Source organism: the organism of the source record quoted next, unplaced genomic scaffold (genome assembly GCF_019419815.1).
Source record: "Pyrus x bretschneideri cultivar Hongxiangsu unplaced genomic scaffold, Pyrus_bretschneideri_v1 Contig8, whole genome shotgun sequence".
NCBI lineage: Eukaryota > Viridiplantae > Streptophyta > Magnoliopsida > Rosales > Rosaceae > Pyrus > Pyrus x bretschneideri.
Genome location: NW_025999820.1, coordinates 10,376,067 through 10,397,377, shown reverse-complemented (window position 1 = coordinate 10,397,377; position 21,311 = coordinate 10,376,067). Strand labels below are relative to the sequence as shown.

Here is a 21,311-nt window from a genome sequence, read left to right as displayed (position 1 = left end):
ATTTAGGTCGAGAGTTTCTCATACATAACTGTTTCTTCATAGCTCACATAATATTTGTATCGTTCAATATTTGCATAATTTAGACTAAAAAGGAAAAACAAAGCTTCCACAGTGATGGTATAAATACTAAAAACATATACTACAAGGGTTGCAACAGGTTATTCTACAACAGCAACACGGTCGTACCTTCGGACATTTAGGGCAAGAGCATTTCCATTTGCAACAATTTGTGCAAGAGCAGTCGGGACATGAACAGGACGGGAAAATGCAACAATTTGCGCAAGAGCAATCGGGACATGAACAGGACGGGAAAATGCAACAATTTCTGCCGCATGAAATATTTTTGCAGCAGTTGGAGCGGGGACATGAGCAGCAACATCGCCACTTTGGTAGCGGACAGCAGGCGCATGGATTACAGTTACACGGACCGCAGTCACAGCAGCGTGGCATTTCTAGGCGGAGAGAGCACCCGTCGCAGCAGCAACAGAAAATCCATGAGCAGCTGAAACAGGGCATTCCGCTGTACCACAAACAAGCGTATGTCATATTCGGAACAATTCAACTTTTCTAATACTGCATCGAATGTAAAAGTCCATTAAGGTTAATGTAAAGCACAACAAAACTCAAAAGGTTCTGCTGCATCTTAAATGTTAGAAGTCTTTGCAATATTGACGGAAGGATGCTCGGTGCTCAGCATATACTAATTCAAGATCACCCAAAGTATTAGTAGTCAACATCCTTTAATGTTTCTGTAATGTCAACACAGTTTTTCTTATTGCAGTCACTGTACAGTATAAACCGATTTTCATCTTATAAAAACATAAAAACAAAACTTTGGAATGCAAAACTTGTAAACTAACATAATTCTTTAAGACGAAGAGAAAATGGTACCATAGCCATTTCCAGAAGCGGCATGACCTGCGTTTCTTTCGATTCCTGTTTAAAAGAGAGAAAATCTAATGATCATATACACATCAGGTGCACTAAACTTTACAACAACAACAAAACGGTGACATTGTTCTTACGTAGGTATTAACGGATCTGGGTTTGCAACCACAAAATCAACAACCCTGCAAAATAGTCATGTTCAATCTACTGTCAGTTGACGAACACGACATTTAAAGAGAATCACCACCTCGTCATGAAATGACTAAAGCAAACAAATTTAGTAGGTTTTCAGTTTGACTTCTTCTAGTTCCAATTTTGAGAACTACGTGCTACAAAAGGTAATGGAAGAAAGTGACATACTCTTTGCAGCATCTGGAAGCAGGTTGAAGCCGTTCAACAGATTTTAGTTCCTCCTGCAAACAAACAAGGTAATTGTTTAACTTCCACATAAACCAAATAAGAAGAATCAAGTAAACAGAAATGAGATATTAAGTAATATATTTTCCGTTTGGAAACTCTATGACATGATTGATTAAAGGCGCATTTCCGTTGGGGATACGCAGGAGCAGCACTTCAATTATCGAAAGTACCTTTGGTTCCAATAGACAATCAAGTTGTTTACAACGACACAAAATTCAATTATTCAGTGGAAAGCTACCACATAAGCATTGAAAGATGAGAGATGAACCGTTTTTGAGCTCAAGTTGGAAACATCTTAATGGTCTCTAATGCCTCGAGTTAATCTAATCCGATTGAGTTACATATGGATCGTATGAACCCAAAGACCATCCCTATCTATTGGTCCGACAAACTACTTTGGTATTATTATCTGATATGTTAAAGATAAACAGGGTACCGCATGAAGTCAATGAAAACCTGCCAAACACTTTCCAGTGTACGAAGTGACAGGACAAACAGAATACCACCAATTCTAATTCACTATCACTAATTCAAGTTGATCCCCGGTTGAAGACTATGCAAAACCGGTAAGAATAGTTCACGGAGTTCATCGTCCACGCCGGTGGGGTTTGCGCTGCTAAACGAAGTTAATTAGAGTCACCTGTATAATATGATTAACCAAAACTTACTAAACCAAGCAAACAGAGGAGTATTATTCATTGGATCGACTACATTAAGTTCCGAAACTTTCGAGTTAATTAGTCCTTAAAACGGAACAATATTGAAAGGGTTTGTAGTAAATCAGGATCAATCTCCACCAAATAACTTGAACTGATCATTTCCATGTTAATTAACTTTAAATTAAGTGTTAAACCAGCATATTGTCTAGCTTTATGAGCACACCCTCAAATGAAGATTTTCTTAATCATGATTTGTTGTTCACAAAAATGGAAGTCCCACCTTTTCACTTTTCACAGAATTAAGCTAAAGAAATTAAATAAAAGTTAAGCTTTTTCCAGTCCAATTAACTAAAAGATTAGATTCTTAATCCAAGAATGATTTACAAAAACAAAGAAAAACAGGACTTGAAATTTTTTAATTACCAACTTAACCCAATGATAATTGCACTCAAAGTTTTGATTTTTCAACTCAAAAGGAGATTTAAATTAATTAATTAACAACTTAACCCAATGATAATTGCACTCAAAGTTTTGATTTTTCAACTCAAAAGGAGATTTAAATTAATTAATTAACAAAAAGTAAGAAAAATTAGAGTTACCTCAAGAAAACCAATCTCCCTCTCGAGCATCTGAACCCTGGCTGTTTCTCTGCGCTTCCCATACAAATCAGGATACTGCGGCGGCGACTTTGGGCGTGGCGGTGGCAGAGACGGCACAGAAGCAGAGCTACCAGAAGGAGCTGCCATTCCAAATAGTAACCAAATCCCAGTTGCTAAATCACCTAAAACACAGACCCCAAATGAAGAAAACGACAGCGGAGATTACAGAGAGAAAAGCAGTAGCAGTATTGCTGCTGATAGAAGCACTGCAGTTGCAGCTATTAGTAATTAGAAAAAAAAGCTCATCAATCAAAAGCACTCAGCAGAAAAGCACTTATGAAGCGGCAAAGCAAATGATGGTAGGTGTAGAAATGAAATGGTAGAAAGCAGTAATTAGGGGCTCTGACAGGGATAAAAAGAGACGTTGCACGGTGCATAAATGCTCTGCAAACAGGAGAGGGGATTAATGGGAGGGTGTAAAGATTTAAACTTTATCAAAACGTTATTAAAAGGGTATTAACATTATTAGAATTACAAAAAGGGGTTGCCATGAATTGAAAATTCTCACAACTCACAGGGCTCAATGGAGTGATTCGATTGAATGAATGTTTTTCAAAAAAGATGGATTTTTGGGTTTTGATTTGTTTTGTTTTCCTTCTCGAGGCACATCTAATCTGTGTTTTGTTTGCATGTTTTGGTAATTGCAGAGATAATTAATTAATTAATTAATCAGTTAATAATGGCAATGGTAATAGTAAAGACGGCTGTGCAAAAAGCCTGCAACTGCAAGTGTCTGTGTATACGGACGCATTTGGCAAAGTTGAGAGCTTTTGAGTGAGATTTTTGGAGTTGGATTTATACAAAAACAAGTAAAAACTCAAGCTTTTTGTATGATTGTGGGTTTTTTTTAAAATTAAAAATAAATAAATTGGTCCAATTTGTATTATTTTTAGTGTGAAGGGGTGAGTGAGTTGCAGGATTTGCAGAGGAAGGAGCGAAAAGCACGATGGGGAAGTACCTCAGACCGCACGTGACCACTGCGTAGGAAAGAGAAAAGGCGGGGAAATCAGAGGTGTTTGGGCAAATCAGAGCCTTTGGACAAATCAGCCCTGACTCTGAGAATAACTAACCATCTGGGTAAAATCTCATGTCAAATTTACCTTTGCCTTTACCTAGCTGCTATATTGATGTTTCGTGCCAAAAATTTAACCTTATGGGAAGAGGAATTTACACACATTATTGTAATATTAGTACGAGGTGCTACGATAATAATGTGCTCGTGTTATTTGTACTGTCGTCGACTTTTATCTTAATTTTTAGGCGAGGCAGTAGTTTTTCATTTAGTTTTTGAAGTTTCAATTTGGGCAAAGTTAATTTGCTTTTGTAAATTTGGTAGTTTCAATCATTAACTTTGTTGAACTGAAGTAGAAATATTTGGCATGGCGACATGCATATTGGGTATTCGTGTACCTAAAACGACAATCTAGAATTCTAGATTCATAAAAGACCATGAACATTTTGATTTATTCATGTTTTATATTCACTTTTCTCTTATTGATTTGTGTCCACGCAGGTGACGCTTTCTTGTAAAATCAATGCGCTTGAAATGTTGAAATTGCCAATGCACATTGCTGCCACGTTAGGTTTCATTCTTCATTCACCAAACTAGTGATTTTTCAATAATTGCAAAAGTAAACAAACTACATAATCACAATTGTCAAAATTAAAACTACATGGACTAAATGCTAAGAGTAATGCTATTTCGACATATAAACTGACATGGAATATTAAAAAAATATATATATTGAGAGAAATATAAAAGCTAAAAAGTTATTTTCTCACTAAGGAATTGAGGAAATAAGTTGGATAGAGAAATTTGAGCGAAGTGGGTAATTTTTGTTGAAATAGGTTTGAAATAGAGAAGATGCTGAAAAAGTCATTTTTAAAAGAGACGTTTTCTATTTTAGAAATGGCCAATACAACGTCATTTTGGTCAAGGTTTGAATAAGATGAAAAAAATTAAAATAAAAATCAGGCTTCTTTGACGCTTTCAACGTTTCACGTTGTGGCTACTGTCATGGGCAACCGCATACCACCATATCCATACTACCGATTCACCACTCATCATACTTGTTAAACACTCTCTAATACAGATAGTCCCATATATGATGATAGGACCACACTTCAATTGAAAATTGTCTCAACAAGAGTGTCTAAACAAGTTGTCCCATTGGGTTTGAACTTTGGGGATCGCCTTTTTACTACATTTACACAAAAATGACAGTGATAATAGTCCTCTTTTACCCTCAGTCCCACTTTTGAGAACTTTTTCATGTACCGGGGAAATATTCTTTCACCAAGATCCTTCCCATAATTTAATTTCTACCCCCCAAACCCAAAGCATTGTCTCCTGCTCCTCCTCCCTGCCATGTCGTTTTTGTCAGGTTCAGCAATCAGAGATTTAATCTCAATTATGCCAATTCTCTTGTGCGGATCACCCTTTGCAGGACAACAGGGTGGACCAAGTTGTTCCGTTGGATTCGATTTGGACGGCTTACAATAAAACTATACTCTCATCGGTGGAATTGGTTCATAAATGACCCGTTAATTAATGGGCAGATTTTGAGTAAAATGTAATATAAGTTGAAAATTTTATGTACAATAGGAGAACAATCAGAAAATATTTTGAAAGTTGCAACGGAATCGTTGCAGGGTGCTCGTCGTTTTTATGCAAAAAGAGCTCAAGAAAATTTGTATAAAATGAACCATGCTTACCGAGAAATGAGCATAAAACCTTGATTATGAGTTGAAATCTAATAGGAGAACTTCACAAATGCTACATTGGGTACTTGGTGGTGTTTGTCATGTAACGTGGCACACTTGTACAAGTTTCATGACTTGTTATATGCTACACATGTACAAGTTTTTGGATGTATATTGTTATGCTTGTCTATAAAGTCAATCATTTAATACCATTTATGGATGTATATTTGATTTACTGCTTCAATTAGTACTTATGTCTTTACTTTTTATAATTAATCATATTTAGTCATAAATACTTATAACATGTATCAATACGACACAACCTACTGTACAACCAAACTGTAGCACACAATTCAACACTGCCCTAACAAATGACACATTCTAAATCACACAAGTTAAACATCATTCGGTTGGACATATTACACTACAAATAAAAAACATTAGCCACCACACATACCTTTTTCAAACCGTGCTTAAACATCATTCGGTTGCTGACTGGTTTTTGAGCTCCACGCGCCATCGGTGGGAGTGGGCACGTTTCTGGAGGGAGGTGGGCCACGATGTCTCATCATTCATTCGTTCAAGTGGGTCCCGCCGCCGAGGCGACGCATAATGCAAACCGATGAATTTCCCGCTCTTTCCCAAAGTACTACGGCAAAAGGATCGGTCACTGGTGACCTGTTGAGTGGGCCGGGCCCATCATCTCTCAGGCTACAGAGCCCAAGGCACTACTGCCTCTCTTCCCCCCCCCTCTCTTCTGTGAAGATGCTATCGTGCGCAGATGGTGTGTAAGGTCATCTCCAACCGATTGCTGGCCAGATAACTCGTTTTAGCCCTCTGACCCTTCAAGATTCTACAAGATATTAATATTTTAATGAACAGTACAGAGTCATATTTGTTTCCGTCTCCAACCGATGGCCAAAGGGCCAGAGGGCACGTTTTAGCCCTATCACAAAAAACCGTCTCCAACCGAGAGCCATATGGCCAAACATAATTTATTATTTAAAAACTACAACTTAAATGTTGTTTAAGTTTCATGTTGTTAAATTTTTTTTTTATGTAGTATAATTTTTATGTTGGTTAATGTTATTTAATGTTGTTTCATGTTACTTAATTTAATTTAATGTTGTATAATGGCTTAGGAAATTATAGGAAAAAAAATAGAATTAAAAAAAATATGAAACAAATTTTGTGAAATAGAAGTTATAGGAAAAAAATAGAATTTAAAATAAAATGAAACAAATTTTGTGAAATAAAAGTTGTAGGAAAAACATAGAATTTAAAAAAAAAATTTGAAAAATAGAAGTTATAGGAAAAATTTTGTAAATAAAAAAATAATAATAAAACGGTAAAAAAAAAAATAATAATCAAAGCATTCATGTCGGTTATAATCGACAGGAATACATTGCTATTATTTAGTATAAATGTATTACTATCGGTTATACTAAATAATAGGAACGTATTTCTGTTGGTTATAATCGACAGGATTTCCAGTTTTTCTGGCCAGCCCTTTCCGATTTCGTGGGGCCTTCTCAGATTCCACAACCCTTTGGCCTAGCCCTCGGTTGGAGACGGTTTTCGGGCTATTTTCGACCCTCTAGCCTTCTGGACCCTTCGGTTAGAGATGGCCTAAAAGCTGTACCAATTGGCGTCATCTTCTTCCTTTGCTATAGTTGCCCATGCAACACTCCACACGTGCGCACTCGTACAATCACCCTGTTTGGCAAATATGCCCTCACTGACTCACAGGCAAAGCTTGTCTTCACTCTCAACTTTTTTCCCCTCTCCTTCACATTTCTCTAGAACTTCTCTATCTTCCGTATATTATCCAACAACAACAAAAATCTTTTATATTTACGCTCACAATGTGTTTTATCTAGTGTATATTAACGAATCATAGAAAGAAAAACAAATTCTCCAGCTCGTCGGGAGCTCTATCCATGGCTTGTCCGTCGATTTTGATGTGAGCTAGAGGTTAGATGCTACGATTTCAAAGATATTCTACTTTCATTATGATTTCGACTCGTTTCCCACTAAATTCAGTCTAAATTCGAGCTGTAGAGGATTCTGTTAGGATTTTGATCAGTTGAGATTCTCGGAACTTTAGTATTCTTGAGCGTTGAATCGTTTCTTATGATTGGATTGAATTGTTTCGATTCGCTTTTTATTCATTTTTCTGAATTTGTTTTTTATTTCATTTTCGAAAAATTGCTTGGATTAATTTCAACAAAATAAAAAACAAATTCAAAAAATTGAAAAAAATGTGAATCAAAACAATTCAATCCAATCATATGGAACGATTCAATGCTCAAGAACACTAAATTACCTCGGATCTCAACATATCAAAATCCTAACAAAGTCTTTTGCAACTCGAATTCATACTGAACTAGTGGGAAACAAGTCGCAATCGTATTGAAAGTAGAATATCTCTAAAATCGTAGCTTCTAACCTCTAGCTCACATCAAAATCAACGGAAAAACCATGGGGGAGAGAGAGAGAGAGAGAGAAAGCTTGACGAGTTGGAGAATTTGTCTTTTCTTTTAATGTTTCGTTAATATACAGTAGATGAAATACATTGTGAGTGCAAATATAAAAGATTTTCGTTGTTGTTGATAGGGAAGTGTTATTGGCATTCCAAAAATCTCATTTTACACTCCTCTCAAGTGTATTTTTCTTTCCTAATATATAAAGTTTGGAGTGTAGAATGAGATTTTTAGAGTGTTACTAACAATTCCCTTGTTGATAATATACAGAAGATAGAGAAGTTTGAGAGAAATGTGAAAGAGAGGAAAAAACGTTAGAGTGAAGACATGTTTATATTTATTTATGAGTTTTAGCTCATGACCTTCTTTGATAACTGAAGGCTGAACTTACACAAATTAGAATTGTAACAATTTTTTTCACTATTTTGTAAACGTTTCCTATTTGTGCAGTTCATTTGTACGCTAGTATGACCATATTGTCCTTCACTGAAATTCATGAAAATTGTTTGTCCTGAAGGATTTGAAATTGAACTCTGTTTTTTTTTTTTTTAATGGATTAGCCGGTGGTTTTCTTACAGTTATTCATTTTTTTGGGATTATAAAAAGACTCACACAGACATTTCAATTTTTTACTGATCATTATCGTGCAATTTACTAACATCAAAAATCAAACACAAAATATACCGTATGAAATACGAACTTAAAATTCATTTTCAACCACTAAACCACACCGTAATGATTAACCAAGCCAACGTAGGAAATGAGTTTTAAATAAACGATCACATGAGTTAGAAAGATGGCTTTCCTGTTCAGCTTGGCATATGGGCCAGTGGACTGGCAGGTCATTTCCCTATATGGCATTTTGTACTTGTCCGTCGTGATTGTATTAGGTATCACATGCTCTTGATTAGAATGTCGCTTATGTCCTTATATTGTCGGTTAGAAATGGACCACAAAACACAATCCAATTAGAAATGGACCATAAAACACAATCCAAAACAACTTTTAAAGTGCAATTAGGCTATCTCTAACTTAAGGATTTAAAATCTCAGAGATGGATGAAGTTGGGAACGCCACATTGGATCAAAACTTAAGAGGCACGCCAACCATTGGATCTAAACGACCCTTTAATCTAGGCCGTAGAAATTGTGTTTTCCTTACGCTCGCCAGCATACAATCGTTCCTGCTGATGTTGCAAACACACAGGGCCTGCCTTTATCTGCTCTTCAATTTGCAGATTTTCTTCCCTCTTTTTTCCCTTCCCCTTCCCTCCCCTCATATTTGAATGGTCACGGTTAAGCTATATCAACATTTTATAGTAATTTTTTATAGAAAGAGAAAGACAAAATAGAGAATGTGAAAGGAGATGATGGAAGGGGATAAAAAGAGGAAGAGAGATAATCCTAGTCCAGTGAATTGTGGTTCCCTCAGCCCATTTGCAACCTTATCCATCTGGGTGGGTAGTGGTTACCAATCCCAAATCCCCAACCCCCAACACCAAATCCCAAACTCTCTTCCCAAAATACATGCCTTGGAGAGGTTTTGATCCCCAATTTTGGGTTTTTACAACTTTAAGTGCAAAATTAGCATAATTATATGGACTTGAATCCTTTTGTTAAATTTTGCTTGCTTCGAAAGGTGACAAGCATCTGTTGCAATAATTCAAAAGCTCACGTGAAGATATCAATGATTCTTTGAACTGCAGTCCAATTGGACTCCAAACAAGATGCTTTCGAAGAGCTTTACCCTTCGAAATATTCTCTTTTACGACTTTGAGCTACCAAACTCAGATAATTAAACAAAAAGCCTCTTGCCTTGAGGAAAACTGTTGATCCCACGCGAAAACTCTGTCGTTTCATTGGCTAGAAATCGCCGTCTCGAGCAAGCAACTGCATCTCTGCCAAGCACATTTGAATTCAGATACTCTTCCAACTAGTGCACATTGTATATGCAGAGTCAAAACTTGCCAAACATTTGAAATCAGATATTCCTCCAACTCTTGTTGCGCAAGAAACAACTAGTCTCTCTCTAAGCTTTGTGTATAAAAGAAAAGACCCTTGTTAGCAAAGAGATCAAGCTCGAACTTTGTCATCGAGCGCAGCAGAAGAGTCTCCGGTAGATATCAAAGAAAGAGATGGCAGCAAAAGACAATACCGTCATGCCTATAATTAGCAAGATGTACTGTTCGTCTTCTCAGGCTGTGCTTGTCGTGAGGAGGAGGCCACACGTGATCAACGGAGGTGGTTTTGTGGTTACGGATTGTAGGCAGAAGGTTGCTTTCAAGGTTGACGGATGTGGAATTCTGGGGAAAAAGGATGAGATGATTCTGAGGGACAGTGATGGAGACGCCTTGCTTCTCTTTCGCCGAAAGGTACACTATCAATCACGCATATACATGTATTTTTTGAATTGTACATGTGCATGAAGAGGTGTTAGGGATGCTTAATCAATTTACTTTCATGCATATTGATTCGAATATGCACCAGGGTGCAACGGTTGAGGCCCTAAGCATTTATCGGAGATGGAGGGGGTACAGTTTAGACTACGAAGGATCGCAGGACCAGATGGTTTTCTGTTTAAAAGAGCCGAACTCGTGCTTGGCAAGGACTCGAGCAATCAGAATCTCAACGAAAGCCACAAAGAACAAAGACTGGGACTTTGAGATCAAGGGCAATTTTCCTGATAAGGATTGTTGTATTGTTGACTCCGAGGGCAAAACAATGGCACAGGTAAGTAATTCGCATTCGCGATGAACATATAAGACTTTCCTTGTTTGTAAATTGCTTCTGAAATGATTAAGGTGTGGACTCGTCGTTGTTTAAAATGAAACGCAGATCGGGGTGAAGAAGGAAATGATGGCAAGCGAGGATCTCTACCATGTCGTGGTGACACCGGGAACGGATCAAGCCTTCGTTATTGGAGTCATTACGATTCTCGACTACATCTATGGTGAATCCACCAGGTGTTAAATTTTATACAGATTCTAAAGAAGCTTTCCTTGATTTCACGTCGAAACAAGATGATCTGCGATTCTGCAGCAGACAAGAGTTCAATTTTCTGCATTTTGGAAGCTGCTAATCCTTTAATTTTCGTTCTTCATGGATTGTTTGATGGATAATCATTTAGTTGCCCCAACCTGTACTAACTGGGAACTCGTCTGTTAAAGCTTTTAGGTGTTTTTTTTGCAACATTTTACTCTTCTCAAAAGGATGCACCACCAATGTACTAACCGTCGATACAGAATCCGTTTCTAATAAATAAGCAACGAAAAGTGCAAACCAATTCCACAACGTAAAGAAGACCAAACAAGAATTCTTGCCCGACTTCGCCATTTAATTGAATCTCGTGGAGGTAGCCATGCCGCTGCAGAAGCCGGAGCATGTCATTCCCGTTTTGAGTTGCCAAAACAGGGAATTTCAAACAAACGAAACGTTTCTGAAATGAAACATGTTTTCGCTACAACTAATGGGATGGGAAATTTGATTACAAGAGACTCATAAATGATAACATCATGATGCTAAGCTACCGAGTACTGGTGTAAGATTTCTGTCCACGGGCCTTCGGACATCTCAGCTTTATGTTTCTACCGTCTTCACAGGCAAGCATGTACCGGAAAATCTAAACATTAGCTGAGATGCCTGATTCAGTTAACCAGTTCGCAGTAGGCACGAGAAATGTTACAGAAGTATGCCAAGCATTCGTCAACAAAACCACACATAACAAACCAATTAATGAAAAAGTGTCGCAACATTTCATCACCAAGTAGAGGTGTAAAACGCCACAGAGAAATAACAATCTTAAATAACCATAAGGTAGGTTATATAAGTAGGCAAATTGAATTCGTGGAAACAAAAACTCGTTTTCATATTAACATGGAAGTTGTAATACATTATCTGGGATAATAATTCGGCATCAGTTAGCAATGCTGAAAGACACAACTACTAGGTCAACATTGCCATTCCAACTCAACACTGTACAAGACGCAACATATTTTTAGTTATCAATCAATGAGATCTTCCTCATAGATCTACCACAATAAGCCCATTGACGTGCCTAGCCTAAGGGAGAGAAATACCAGATAGATGGTTATGAGGCCGAGTCCTAAGGTCTTGTTAGGGCGCATGCCATTCCTCGGTAGCACAGCAAGTGACCAAAGAAGCCCTGATATTAGAAATCCCATTGTATAAAACAGGCTATTGTCTTTGGGAATTTTGTATGGTTCCGGTCTCTGAGACCAGGATGCAAGGACCATTGAGATCCCCAAACCAGCAAGTGTGTTAAACATAGGCCCGGCATAACATCCTGACATTGCAATTTGTACACCATCTGCACCATTCATTGCCAATGCAGTGTTCGACATTAAATCACCCATTGAGTTGCCCCATGCTAATACAGTCAATCCAAGGATTGATGGATTTACTCTAAAAATTATGCCAAACGCCACCAGCAACCCGACCAGCTCATTTGCAACAACGTAGAACCAGATGATGCTCATAAAAAACCCTCCTAAAACCCATGGAAATAAAAATTTCTGAGGGGGCTGGTCCGGTCTGGTGTGTAGACATGCAAGAACACCAAAGACACCACTGCAGAGAAAGCCTATAAAGTAGGCAATTTCCTTACTCAGAGATCCGACATCTTCTTGGGTGTTCCATAAAAATAACAGAAGAATGGGAGCTAGTACAGCACTGGCAACAGCATAACCTTTGGACCACCTATCCTCCTCGACTATAGGGATTGTCAACCGTCTTGGCAGCGTCAACGGAATTTCCAGCAGTGATAAAAATCTAAAAGAGGAAGAGTTTTCCTTCACTGTTTCATCCTCGTTCCAACCCCACAATGACCTTGGACTTTCTGAACGAGCCTTCACATTCTGATTCGAATAAATTGCCACATTTGATGCCCACATCCACTGTGGCAACTTACTTAGGAGATGAGGTACCTCACTGTCTGATTCAGACTCAAGGAGCGACGCATATACAGATTCCTCCTCGTTGCTTCCCTGAGAAAATATACTTCCCCTGACCGGTAGCAACGGTGTTACAGCATCCAACCTCAATTTCCGAACATGTTTCCTCAGAAGCTCGTTTGCAGCTACCACAAACGCATAAACCACATAAATCAAGACAAACACTATAGCACCCCCGACAGTTACCTCACCAACCATCAACATTAAGGCAAGAGACATAACAGTAAAGAGGAAAAAACATATATCTCTGATAAAGCATTTCTTATCAATCTGAAACCCCTTGTCCGCCACGCATAGAGATATAGTCCCAACAACAATACAAGTAACAAAGACAGCTCCACCCAACACACTATTAAGACCAACTCCCCCGGTATCCTTACCCACAAAAGCAGCAATGCTGGCAAACACATCAGGAGCACCATTCCCGAGCGGAAGCAGAGACACACCGGCCACAGTCGCCGGTAGCTTCATGAGACTCGACAGCTTCTCCAGAGAACAACAAAAGTAATCTGCGGCGGTATTGCCCAATAGATAGAACAAAGCAGCTAACCATATTGCCAACACTACATACCCCAAAATGCAAACTTTCTCACAGCTGCAGTAAAAGAAATGAATGTAATTAAAATAACCACCGGAAGTACACTCCGGATGGGCGATCAAGAACTCACATTTGCTCCCGTAACCTTCGTGTTTGAACAACCTTGTGCATAATTCGGGATTAGGTCCTGATAACAAATTGGCATCCGACCCATTAACACTGACACTAGAATTCGAAGCATAAACATCAACTTCGGCCATTCCCCTGCGAATAATATCGACCCGACGACTTGGATCGCCAAATCCATTGAATTTGGAGCTCCATCGAGAAGGAAGAACCAAATGCGAGCTACCCAGAAAAGGGTTTCTGAGAAAACTTTCCTGGCTGTAGAACAAGAAGACCAATACCAAAGTAAAAGTTCCATTGAAAAGCCCACGAAAGTGGGAAATTTTCCCCCCAAAAAACCACTTGGGTTTAATCATGATTTCTATTCCCGACCACCCACCGATCAAACCCTAAATTTCTGAATTCAAACTCGAACAGGCGTCGATCGAGAACCGCCGAGCAGGAGAAACAAAGAAACTCGGCAAAAAAAAAAAAATATATATATATATATATATATATCGAATTCGATAAAGGGGTCGAGAAATTGATGCGGTGGATGATAATTTTGAAATTATTCAAGCGAAATTAGAAGGGGTTCCAGAGGGTACATTTACGTAGAGAGAGAAAGAGAGAGAGGGGCTTAGCACTGTTTCTGCGAGGAGAGGGAGATAGATACAGAGAGAGTGCTAAGGAAGAAGATGAAGAAATGCACCTTCGTCGTAGTTCTTTTCTTCTCAAGGCCGTGTCATTACGCGCGCGTACCAACAGGCAACAGCAGAAATTGGATGTCTCATATTTTTGGCCCCCAAATCCAAAAGGTTTGGTGGGAAGACTGTCTTACTCGGGGGGCTGGTCCGGCCCAGATTAGAAAGACTGTTGATGGGCCAATAGACCCAAATTAGATTGGCTATATATTTACTCTTGTCGTGTGATATTACTCGTGCACGTAGTATAAATCTATAAAGTGTATTTTATATGATTTTACTAAAATAGTAGAAAGTGAAATGAAAGTGATTCATAGTTTTTATGTTATCTTGTTCATGCCTGTCATGAAACAACATCTTATATTCATGAGTTAATTTAATGCAATTAATCGATACTCCTTTCTATATTTGTCGTGCAATTTGTTCCTTCTTTACTCCCATGCTAGATTCATTCTTCGAATACGAAAACGGTGCATTTAAATTTTGCGGCATAAATAAAATGAGATATTTGAGGAAACTAATATAACCGTGAATGCGAACTTCTATATTATTATTATTATTATTATTTTGCAAACAACTTCTATATTATTTTTTTAAATAAATTAGCAAGTGATACCTTCACTAATTTGGTTGAATTTTTATTTCAAAAATTATGATATATGAAGAGAGAAACCCAAATGACATCGTAGCGGTACACAGCTTCGGTTAAAAACCCTTTGCCTTTCTCTCGTAATGCAGATCCTTCGCATAGCACAGAGGTAACAACTCTTGTTAGTGCGCCTTTTGTTTATGTCCAAATCAAAATTGACACATTCCTGCCCGGACCCTCATCACATCCCGGGTTTGACTCCACTGTAGCATGATATTGTCTGCTTTGGGGCCCGACCACACCCTCATGGTTTTGCTTCTAGGAACTCAGAGGAGAACTTCCGAGTGAGTCACCCATCATGGGATTGCTCTCGCGCGAACTCGCTTAACTTCGGAGTTCCTACAAAACCCAAAGCTAGTGAGCTCCCAAAAGACCTCATGCTAGGTAGAGATGAGAATATACCTATAAAACTTAGAGCAACTCCAGCGTGGGCTAATGCTCGGGGGATGGAGGACGACATAGGGCCACATAGCCGGGCCTTAAAGCTCCAGCGTGGGCAGCCCGATGGAGAGTGGAGGCCCGAGCTCCGGGCCTGTGAGGAATTGCCAGCCCAAGTGGATGTGACGTCAGGGCTGACGTCATCTTGGCACCAGCCCAATTTTATATTTTTTTCTGTCAAGCGCGTACAACTCACCAGCCCGTGGGGGCGCGTCAGCCGACAGCTTTTCAAAGTATGGGACCTGCGTCACAGTCTGCTGAGGTTACCGTGGCTTCTCACGGTCCGTTCGATTTCGACAGCTCTTTAAATGCAACAATAATAAAAATTAAAAAAAAAATCTTATTTAATATCAACCGTTGGGTCTGAGATCAACGGTTGATATTATTCTGCTTTATAAATAAATAAAAAGAAAAATATAGTTTTAAAATTAAGAAAAGTTACCGTTGTGACATGTGGCACAATCTGGAGTGTTGGAATTTGATTTTTTTTTAAATCCAACGGCAGAGATTAATTAGTTCAATAAAAAATTTTAAAAAATTGTAAAAAATCGGAAAAAAAATCTGAAATTTTTTTTTAAAAGAATTGTTTTTACTTTTCTATGAATACCTTCTCATTATCATCTACCTTACACCACAATTTCATATTTTCTCAACTACTTTCAATCAAATTCCTATATTTCTCTCAAAGTTTCAATCCAATTTTTTTTCAACAAAATGACTACTGATGCAAGTACGAATTGGACGCTTCTTGAAGATATTGCGTTGTGTACTAGATGGGTTGAAGTTACTCATAGTTTGCTTACGGGTAACGACACGTGGCTCAATGAGTATGATTAAAAATCTTATCGGAAATCCATCACCAATAATTGTCTTTTCGGATTTTATGACACGAGGCGTAACGATAATGATTAAAAATCTCATCTGAAATTAAAAATAAAATTATTTTGTATTATTTTATAAATAAATAAAAAATACTAATATTTTATTACCCATCGTCAGGGCTATTGAAGTGCAACGGTGGAGATGCAAAAGGTGATTACTGTTCATTAATGGCAGTTACTGTTAACTGGGTGGATAGCATAGTGTATTGCCTGGGGGGAGGGTTCCCACGCTAGAACTACTCTTATATGATCCACTCCCCTGGACGATGTGGGATGTTACAATCACCCCCCTTAAGGGTCCGATGTCCTCATTGACACACTTTCGGCTATGGATTGACTCTGATACCAAATTGTTACATCCCGACTGAAGCTCCCATCACATCTCGGGCTCGACTCCATCGTAGCACGATGTTGTCCGCTTTGGGTCCCGACCACGTCTTCACCGTTTTGTTTCTAGGAACTCACAAGAGAACTTCCCAGTGGGTCATCCATCATAGGATTGCTCTCGCGCAAACTCGCTTGACTTTGGAGTTCCTACTGAACCCAAAGTCAGTGAGCTCCCAAAAAGTCTCGTGCTAGGTAGAGATAAGAATATACATATAAGGCTTACATTATTCACTTTCCTGAACGATGTGAGATGTTACAAAAAACCCTAGAATCAAGTCACTAACAATCTCCAAAGAACTCGTCAATTCAGCTGGTGATATCCTGTACAAGCATCCTCTTCAACTTCCGACAACAAACGCTAATTTTTTCATTTTTTCTGTCTAACGGGTTAGAATCATTAGATACTGTCATACCAAAGGTTTAATCTTTTTCGATTTCGTCTGCTATTTCTCCTTTTGTTTTCCTTGAAAGATTATGTTTTTGTTGTGTTGTTAGGAGTTAGGATTGGACATGGTGTTTTTGCAGCTGTGAAAGGTTTCGATTTTTTTTATTTTTTTATTTTTTTATTTTTTATTTTTGCAATTTTGCTGTTCAGGGCAGTGATTAAGTGGGATAAACAAGTCCAACAAGTTTTTACTGTTGGAATTTGGGTTGTTTTTGTTTTAAAGTTTTTACGGTGTTGTTAAACATAAATTTATACGTGTTTTTGTTGATTAATGAAGATGAATGCTGAAGTTGTTGTTTAATATATATATATATATATATATATATATATATGTATATATGTATTTGGGTTTATTATGCCTCACAAGCAGTGTTTGGAACGCCTCGCTATACACTTTAGAGATTTCAAACTTAGGGAGAAACCGAGAAAGTTAGTGAAACTGTTATAATTTTGTTTAAGATTGATCTCTTGTTGCTTGATTGTGATTCAATTTGAATGGCCAGTTTTGTGATTTAATTGTTTGGGGGCTACATCTATAAATAGGGCTGGAAAAAATTCCAAAAATTCCAAACCGAATCGAAAAAATCCCAAATAGAACTTTTCGAAAATATCGGTACCCAATACCGAACCGATTCCAAACTTTCAGTACAGAAATTGATCTCAAATTTTTGAAATTCCAGTAATCCTAAATCGAACCGAAAAAAAAAAATATATATATATATATATAATTTAATTTTTAAATATATATTTAGAATTGTAATAGCCGTTGGGATTCTGTTGAGATTTAATCTCAACCGTTGAGTGTAAATCAAAGTTATCAAACCCAGTCTGACTCTCCCTCTTGGTCTCTGACTCTCTGGACACTCACCTCTCCCCTCAGACTCAAACTCAAACCTCACCTCAGTATCTTCTGAACGGAACCTCACCACCACTCTCCTCGCCGATTTGTCTCTCCCGAATCTACCCACACCAGTCCTCATTCCTTTCAATCCTCACTCCTCACCTGAATCGCACCTTCACCCACTGTCTATACCACCCGAATCCGGCTCCTGAATCGAGCTCGGTCTCAGTCCGCATTCCTCCTCACTGCAAAAGGTAAGAAATTCCTGCCATAAACTCAACCAAAGTTCAATTCGATTAGGGATTTTGAATTTGGGTTTCTGAATTAGGAATTTTGAAAGTAGGGTTTCTGAATTAGGGCTTTTGGAATTAGGGATTTTGAATCGACGGAGAGGTTATAGAGGGAATGAGAGGTTAAAGGGGGGGGAGGGAGCTGGACTTAAATGTTTTCTAAAATACCTTCTGCAATCAGAGCTTTTTTACCTTTGTTTCTTTGTTCCTTGTAAAAGGATTTCGCAACTTTAGTTTCAAGTTTTCCCTTGCTGTCCTTCCTCTGTTCCGCTACCGACTTCTTCAATGTCTTCAAAATGATTGCTTTTATCTTCAACCTTTTGCTTCTTTACAGAGTATCTCTTCCCAGTATCAGTGCCTTCTGTACCCATTGCATACTTTTTACTTCTGTCAAAGTCTTCATTGTCAGCTTCTGTGCTTCCTAAGCTCAATTCATGTCCACCCTTACTCATTTCACTAGCACGGAGCCTGGTTGTAGTCATTTCCCATTCTGCACCCTATATGTCAGATGTTATCTTTTACATATAATTTCTCATGTGTGATGGCCTATATATGAGAACAAAAACAAAAAATGCATGTTACATCAGCAGGCACTGTTGAGATAAAACCACTACGGATTCCACTAACAATTGTTCATCAAAAGCTCCTCTGTACTGTCCCCATGTGATTTTAGTGCAATTTGGGACCCGAGAATGCATATATATAGCTTGCTTATCATCCATACGTTTACAAACCGTACTACTTTTCACTTGATTTTCTTCGAAATAGTATATATATTTGGTGGTATGGAAGGACAAATCTGAAATAAGATATCTTAAGAAAAAAATGGTGTATTGAGCAGTTGGTTTGAATGAAGTCACTTGGATCATCATGGCATATGAAAAGGTTTACCAACAACTATATATGTAATAATGTAAAACGTGTGGGAGTCATGTTTCTACAGATGTTTATCACTACAACCAGAGCCTGGTGAAACATAATCATAATTTCTACTGTGCTATTGTGCTCATAACTAATTTTTTTGCTTTTGGGTTTGTTACTTTATTTATTTTAAAACCTTGGCTTGTAACTAATTTTTTTCTTTTGGATTTGTTACTTAATTTATTTTTATTGCATGCATGTGTAGTAGAGATTGAATAGGCAGATGCTATTGTGCACAGATTGGTTATATGGCAAATTTTCAGCCTGGCTATATACTTGGCAGATTGGCAGATTTGTGTACAGATTGGCTTGGTTATATACTTATACGTCCAACAGATTGGCAGATTGGCAGGCTGCCTATATGACAAATTTTTAATATAAAAGGTTGATTTTTAGGCTGTAAATGGGGATTTTTGTTGTAATATTTGTGAAACCGAAATTTCGTATTTCTGGAGTAAGTGGAACATAACTGACAAGCTGTGTTTTGTAACATATCAGAGACGAAGATGGTTTTAACAGAAGAAGAAATCACAAGGCTTTACAGAGTCCGAAAGACTGTGATGCAAATGCTGAAAGATCGGAATTACTTGGTTGGAGATTTTGAGATCAACATGTCAAAAGAACAGTTCAAGGACAAATACGGAGAGAACATGAAAAGGGAAGATCTTATCATCAATAAAACTAAGCGAAGTGACAGCAACGATCAGGTGTTTCCCCGATGCTTTTTATTGCAGTGGATGTAGTACTTTAACTGTTGACGGTGTCTGATTGTTGGTTTATGTGTTTCAGATTTATGTCTTCTTTCCTGACGAACCAAAGGTTGGGGTCAAGACAATGAAGACTTATACCAACCGCATGAAATCGGAGAATGTGTTCAGAGCAATCTTGGTTACTCAACAAAGTCTGACGCCCTTTGCAAAGACCTGTATCAGTGAGATATCGGGAAAGTTCCACTTGGAGGTTTTTCTGGTGAGGTTCATTGCTTAATCTGTTGTTAGTACGAAGTTGTGTTCTTGATACCTCACGAATATCACGTTAATCAATTAAACCAGAAATATCAGAGTTCTTAGTATCAGAAATTTGAATGCTATACACATACAAATCACCGTTGCAATTACCTGATTAGGTTGTTTATGTTCTAACTTCTAAGGGCCTTTATCTGATCAAATGCTCGTAAAAGTTTTGTTAGCTGATGAGTAGGTATGGCCCTACCTTTTAGAGGGACGGGTTGGATGCATAGGTCATCTTAATAATGTCCATTAACCAAGAGGCCTAGTTAGGGTCTTCTTGAATAATTACTTTCATTGTTTGATTTACTTTTTCTGGGTATGCAGCTTTAACTTCAGCTTTGCAAGAGAATTATTTTTACCCCACTTACAAAAAATTGGCTCCACCTATAATTGTATCAGGTGCTTTCAATACAAACTTAAGAGGATATTAACGTTTGCTCTGTCTCTATTGATTCAGGAGGCAGAATTGTTGGTGAATATTAAAGAACACGTTCTAGTTCCTGAGCATCGGGTGCTTACAAATGAGGAAAAGAAGACTTTGCTGGAGAGGTACACTGTGAAAGAAACACAGGTCAGTGTTGCACATTGTTGTTAATCTTGCATTTACGAAATTCCGATGCTACATAAGGCATGCCATGACTTTAAATCTTGATTTATAACACTAAGAAGTGTTACAAATCTACCACCTCATTTATTCAACTGTTTGTGTTGGAATATTAACTCAAGTACAGAGTCATGCTTAATGCGTCTTAATACCATCTAAACTATTACGACAAAGTAACAAAGCCTTCTCTCTCCTCCTAATGGCTATTTTACGTTTGTTTTCCAAACGTATCTTAGCCTGCATATCTGTGGTAAATTAGGGAAATTTGCATACTAACTGTTTCTCTTGTATTTGTGTTTCTTATTGTCCAGCTCCCTCGGATTCAGGTGACTGATCCAATTGCGAAATACTACGGGCTTAAGCGCGCACAAGTTGTGAAGATAATTCGACCAAGTGAGACTGCAGGGCGATACGTCACCTACCGTTACGTTATATAATTACTCTTATGTCAGCTCAACTTGATAATCTTTCATTCATAATTATGTCGGAATTGGAGCTCTAAAGCGAGCAGTTGCTGCAATCCGGATTGTAGGGAACTGAGATGATGTTTTGAACTCATTTTGTGGATTCCTCAGCACCTTATGTGATACTTTTATGTGCGCTCGTGTGGACCTGAATTCTAGCTCATATGATTATGCATTACGACTTGCTAGTATTGTTCGTTGTGTTTCGTGATGCAATGGCTTGCATCACGTAGCGAAAACAATCCGTTGAATT

At 38.1% G+C, this 21,311-nt stretch overlaps 4 protein-coding genes across 5 annotated transcripts; 2 read left to right on the top strand and 2 right to left on the bottom strand.

Annotated features, from left to right (window-relative positions):
* Positions 1 to 18: 18 nt before the first annotated feature.
* Positions 19 to 3,470, bottom strand: LOC103929711 (guanine nucleotide-binding protein subunit gamma 3). The gene is made up of 5 exons (XM_009338940.3): positions 2,567 to 3,470; positions 1,249 to 1,301; positions 1,026 to 1,070; positions 892 to 936; positions 19 to 520 (listed from the first exon to the last, which is right to left on the bottom strand). Exons 1-5 carry the CDS (start codon positions 2,711 to 2,713, stop codon positions 127 to 129), a joined length of 684 nt encoding a protein of 227 aa, XP_009337215.2. The 5' UTR covers positions 2,714 to 3,470; the 3' UTR covers positions 19 to 126.
* A 6,159-nt stretch (positions 3,471 to 9,629) lies between these two features.
* On the top strand, positions 9,630 to 11,232 carry LOC103929710 (protein LURP-one-related 6-like). The gene is made up of 3 exons (XM_048575709.1): positions 9,630 to 10,183; positions 10,299 to 10,541; positions 10,647 to 11,232. The coding sequence occupies exons 1-3, from the start codon at positions 9,947 to 9,949 to the stop codon at positions 10,779 to 10,781; spliced, it is 615 nt and encodes a 204-aa protein (XP_048431666.1). The 5' UTR covers positions 9,630 to 9,946; the 3' UTR covers positions 10,782 to 11,232.
* A 419-nt stretch (positions 11,233 to 11,651) lies between these two features.
* Positions 11,652 to 14,196, bottom strand: LOC103929709 (cation/calcium exchanger 4-like). The gene has a single exon (XM_009338938.3). It carries the CDS (start codon positions 13,799 to 13,801, stop codon positions 11,840 to 11,842), a length of 1,962 nt encoding a protein of 653 aa, XP_009337213.2. The 5' UTR covers positions 13,802 to 14,196; the 3' UTR covers positions 11,652 to 11,839.
* Positions 14,197 to 17,762: 3,566 nt separating this feature from the next.
* On the top strand, positions 17,763 to 21,249 carry LOC103929708 (DNA-directed RNA polymerases II and IV subunit 5A). Of its 2 annotated transcripts, XM_009338935.3 has the most exons (6): positions 17,763 to 18,023; positions 19,264 to 19,364; positions 19,479 to 19,687; positions 19,770 to 19,949; positions 20,448 to 20,561; positions 20,906 to 21,249. In XM_009338935.3, exons 3-6 carry the CDS (start codon positions 19,487 to 19,489, stop codon positions 21,029 to 21,031), a joined length of 621 nt encoding a protein of 206 aa, XP_009337210.1. In that variant the 5' UTR covers positions 17,763 to 18,023; positions 19,264 to 19,364; positions 19,479 to 19,486; the 3' UTR covers positions 21,032 to 21,249. The 2 variants fall into 2 exon arrangements, with proteins under 2 accessions (XP_009337210.1, XP_009337207.1); XM_009338932.3 differs by lacking the exon at positions 19,264 to 19,364 and having other exon boundaries at positions 17,764 to 18,023.
* Positions 21,250 to 21,311: the final 62 nt, after the last annotated feature.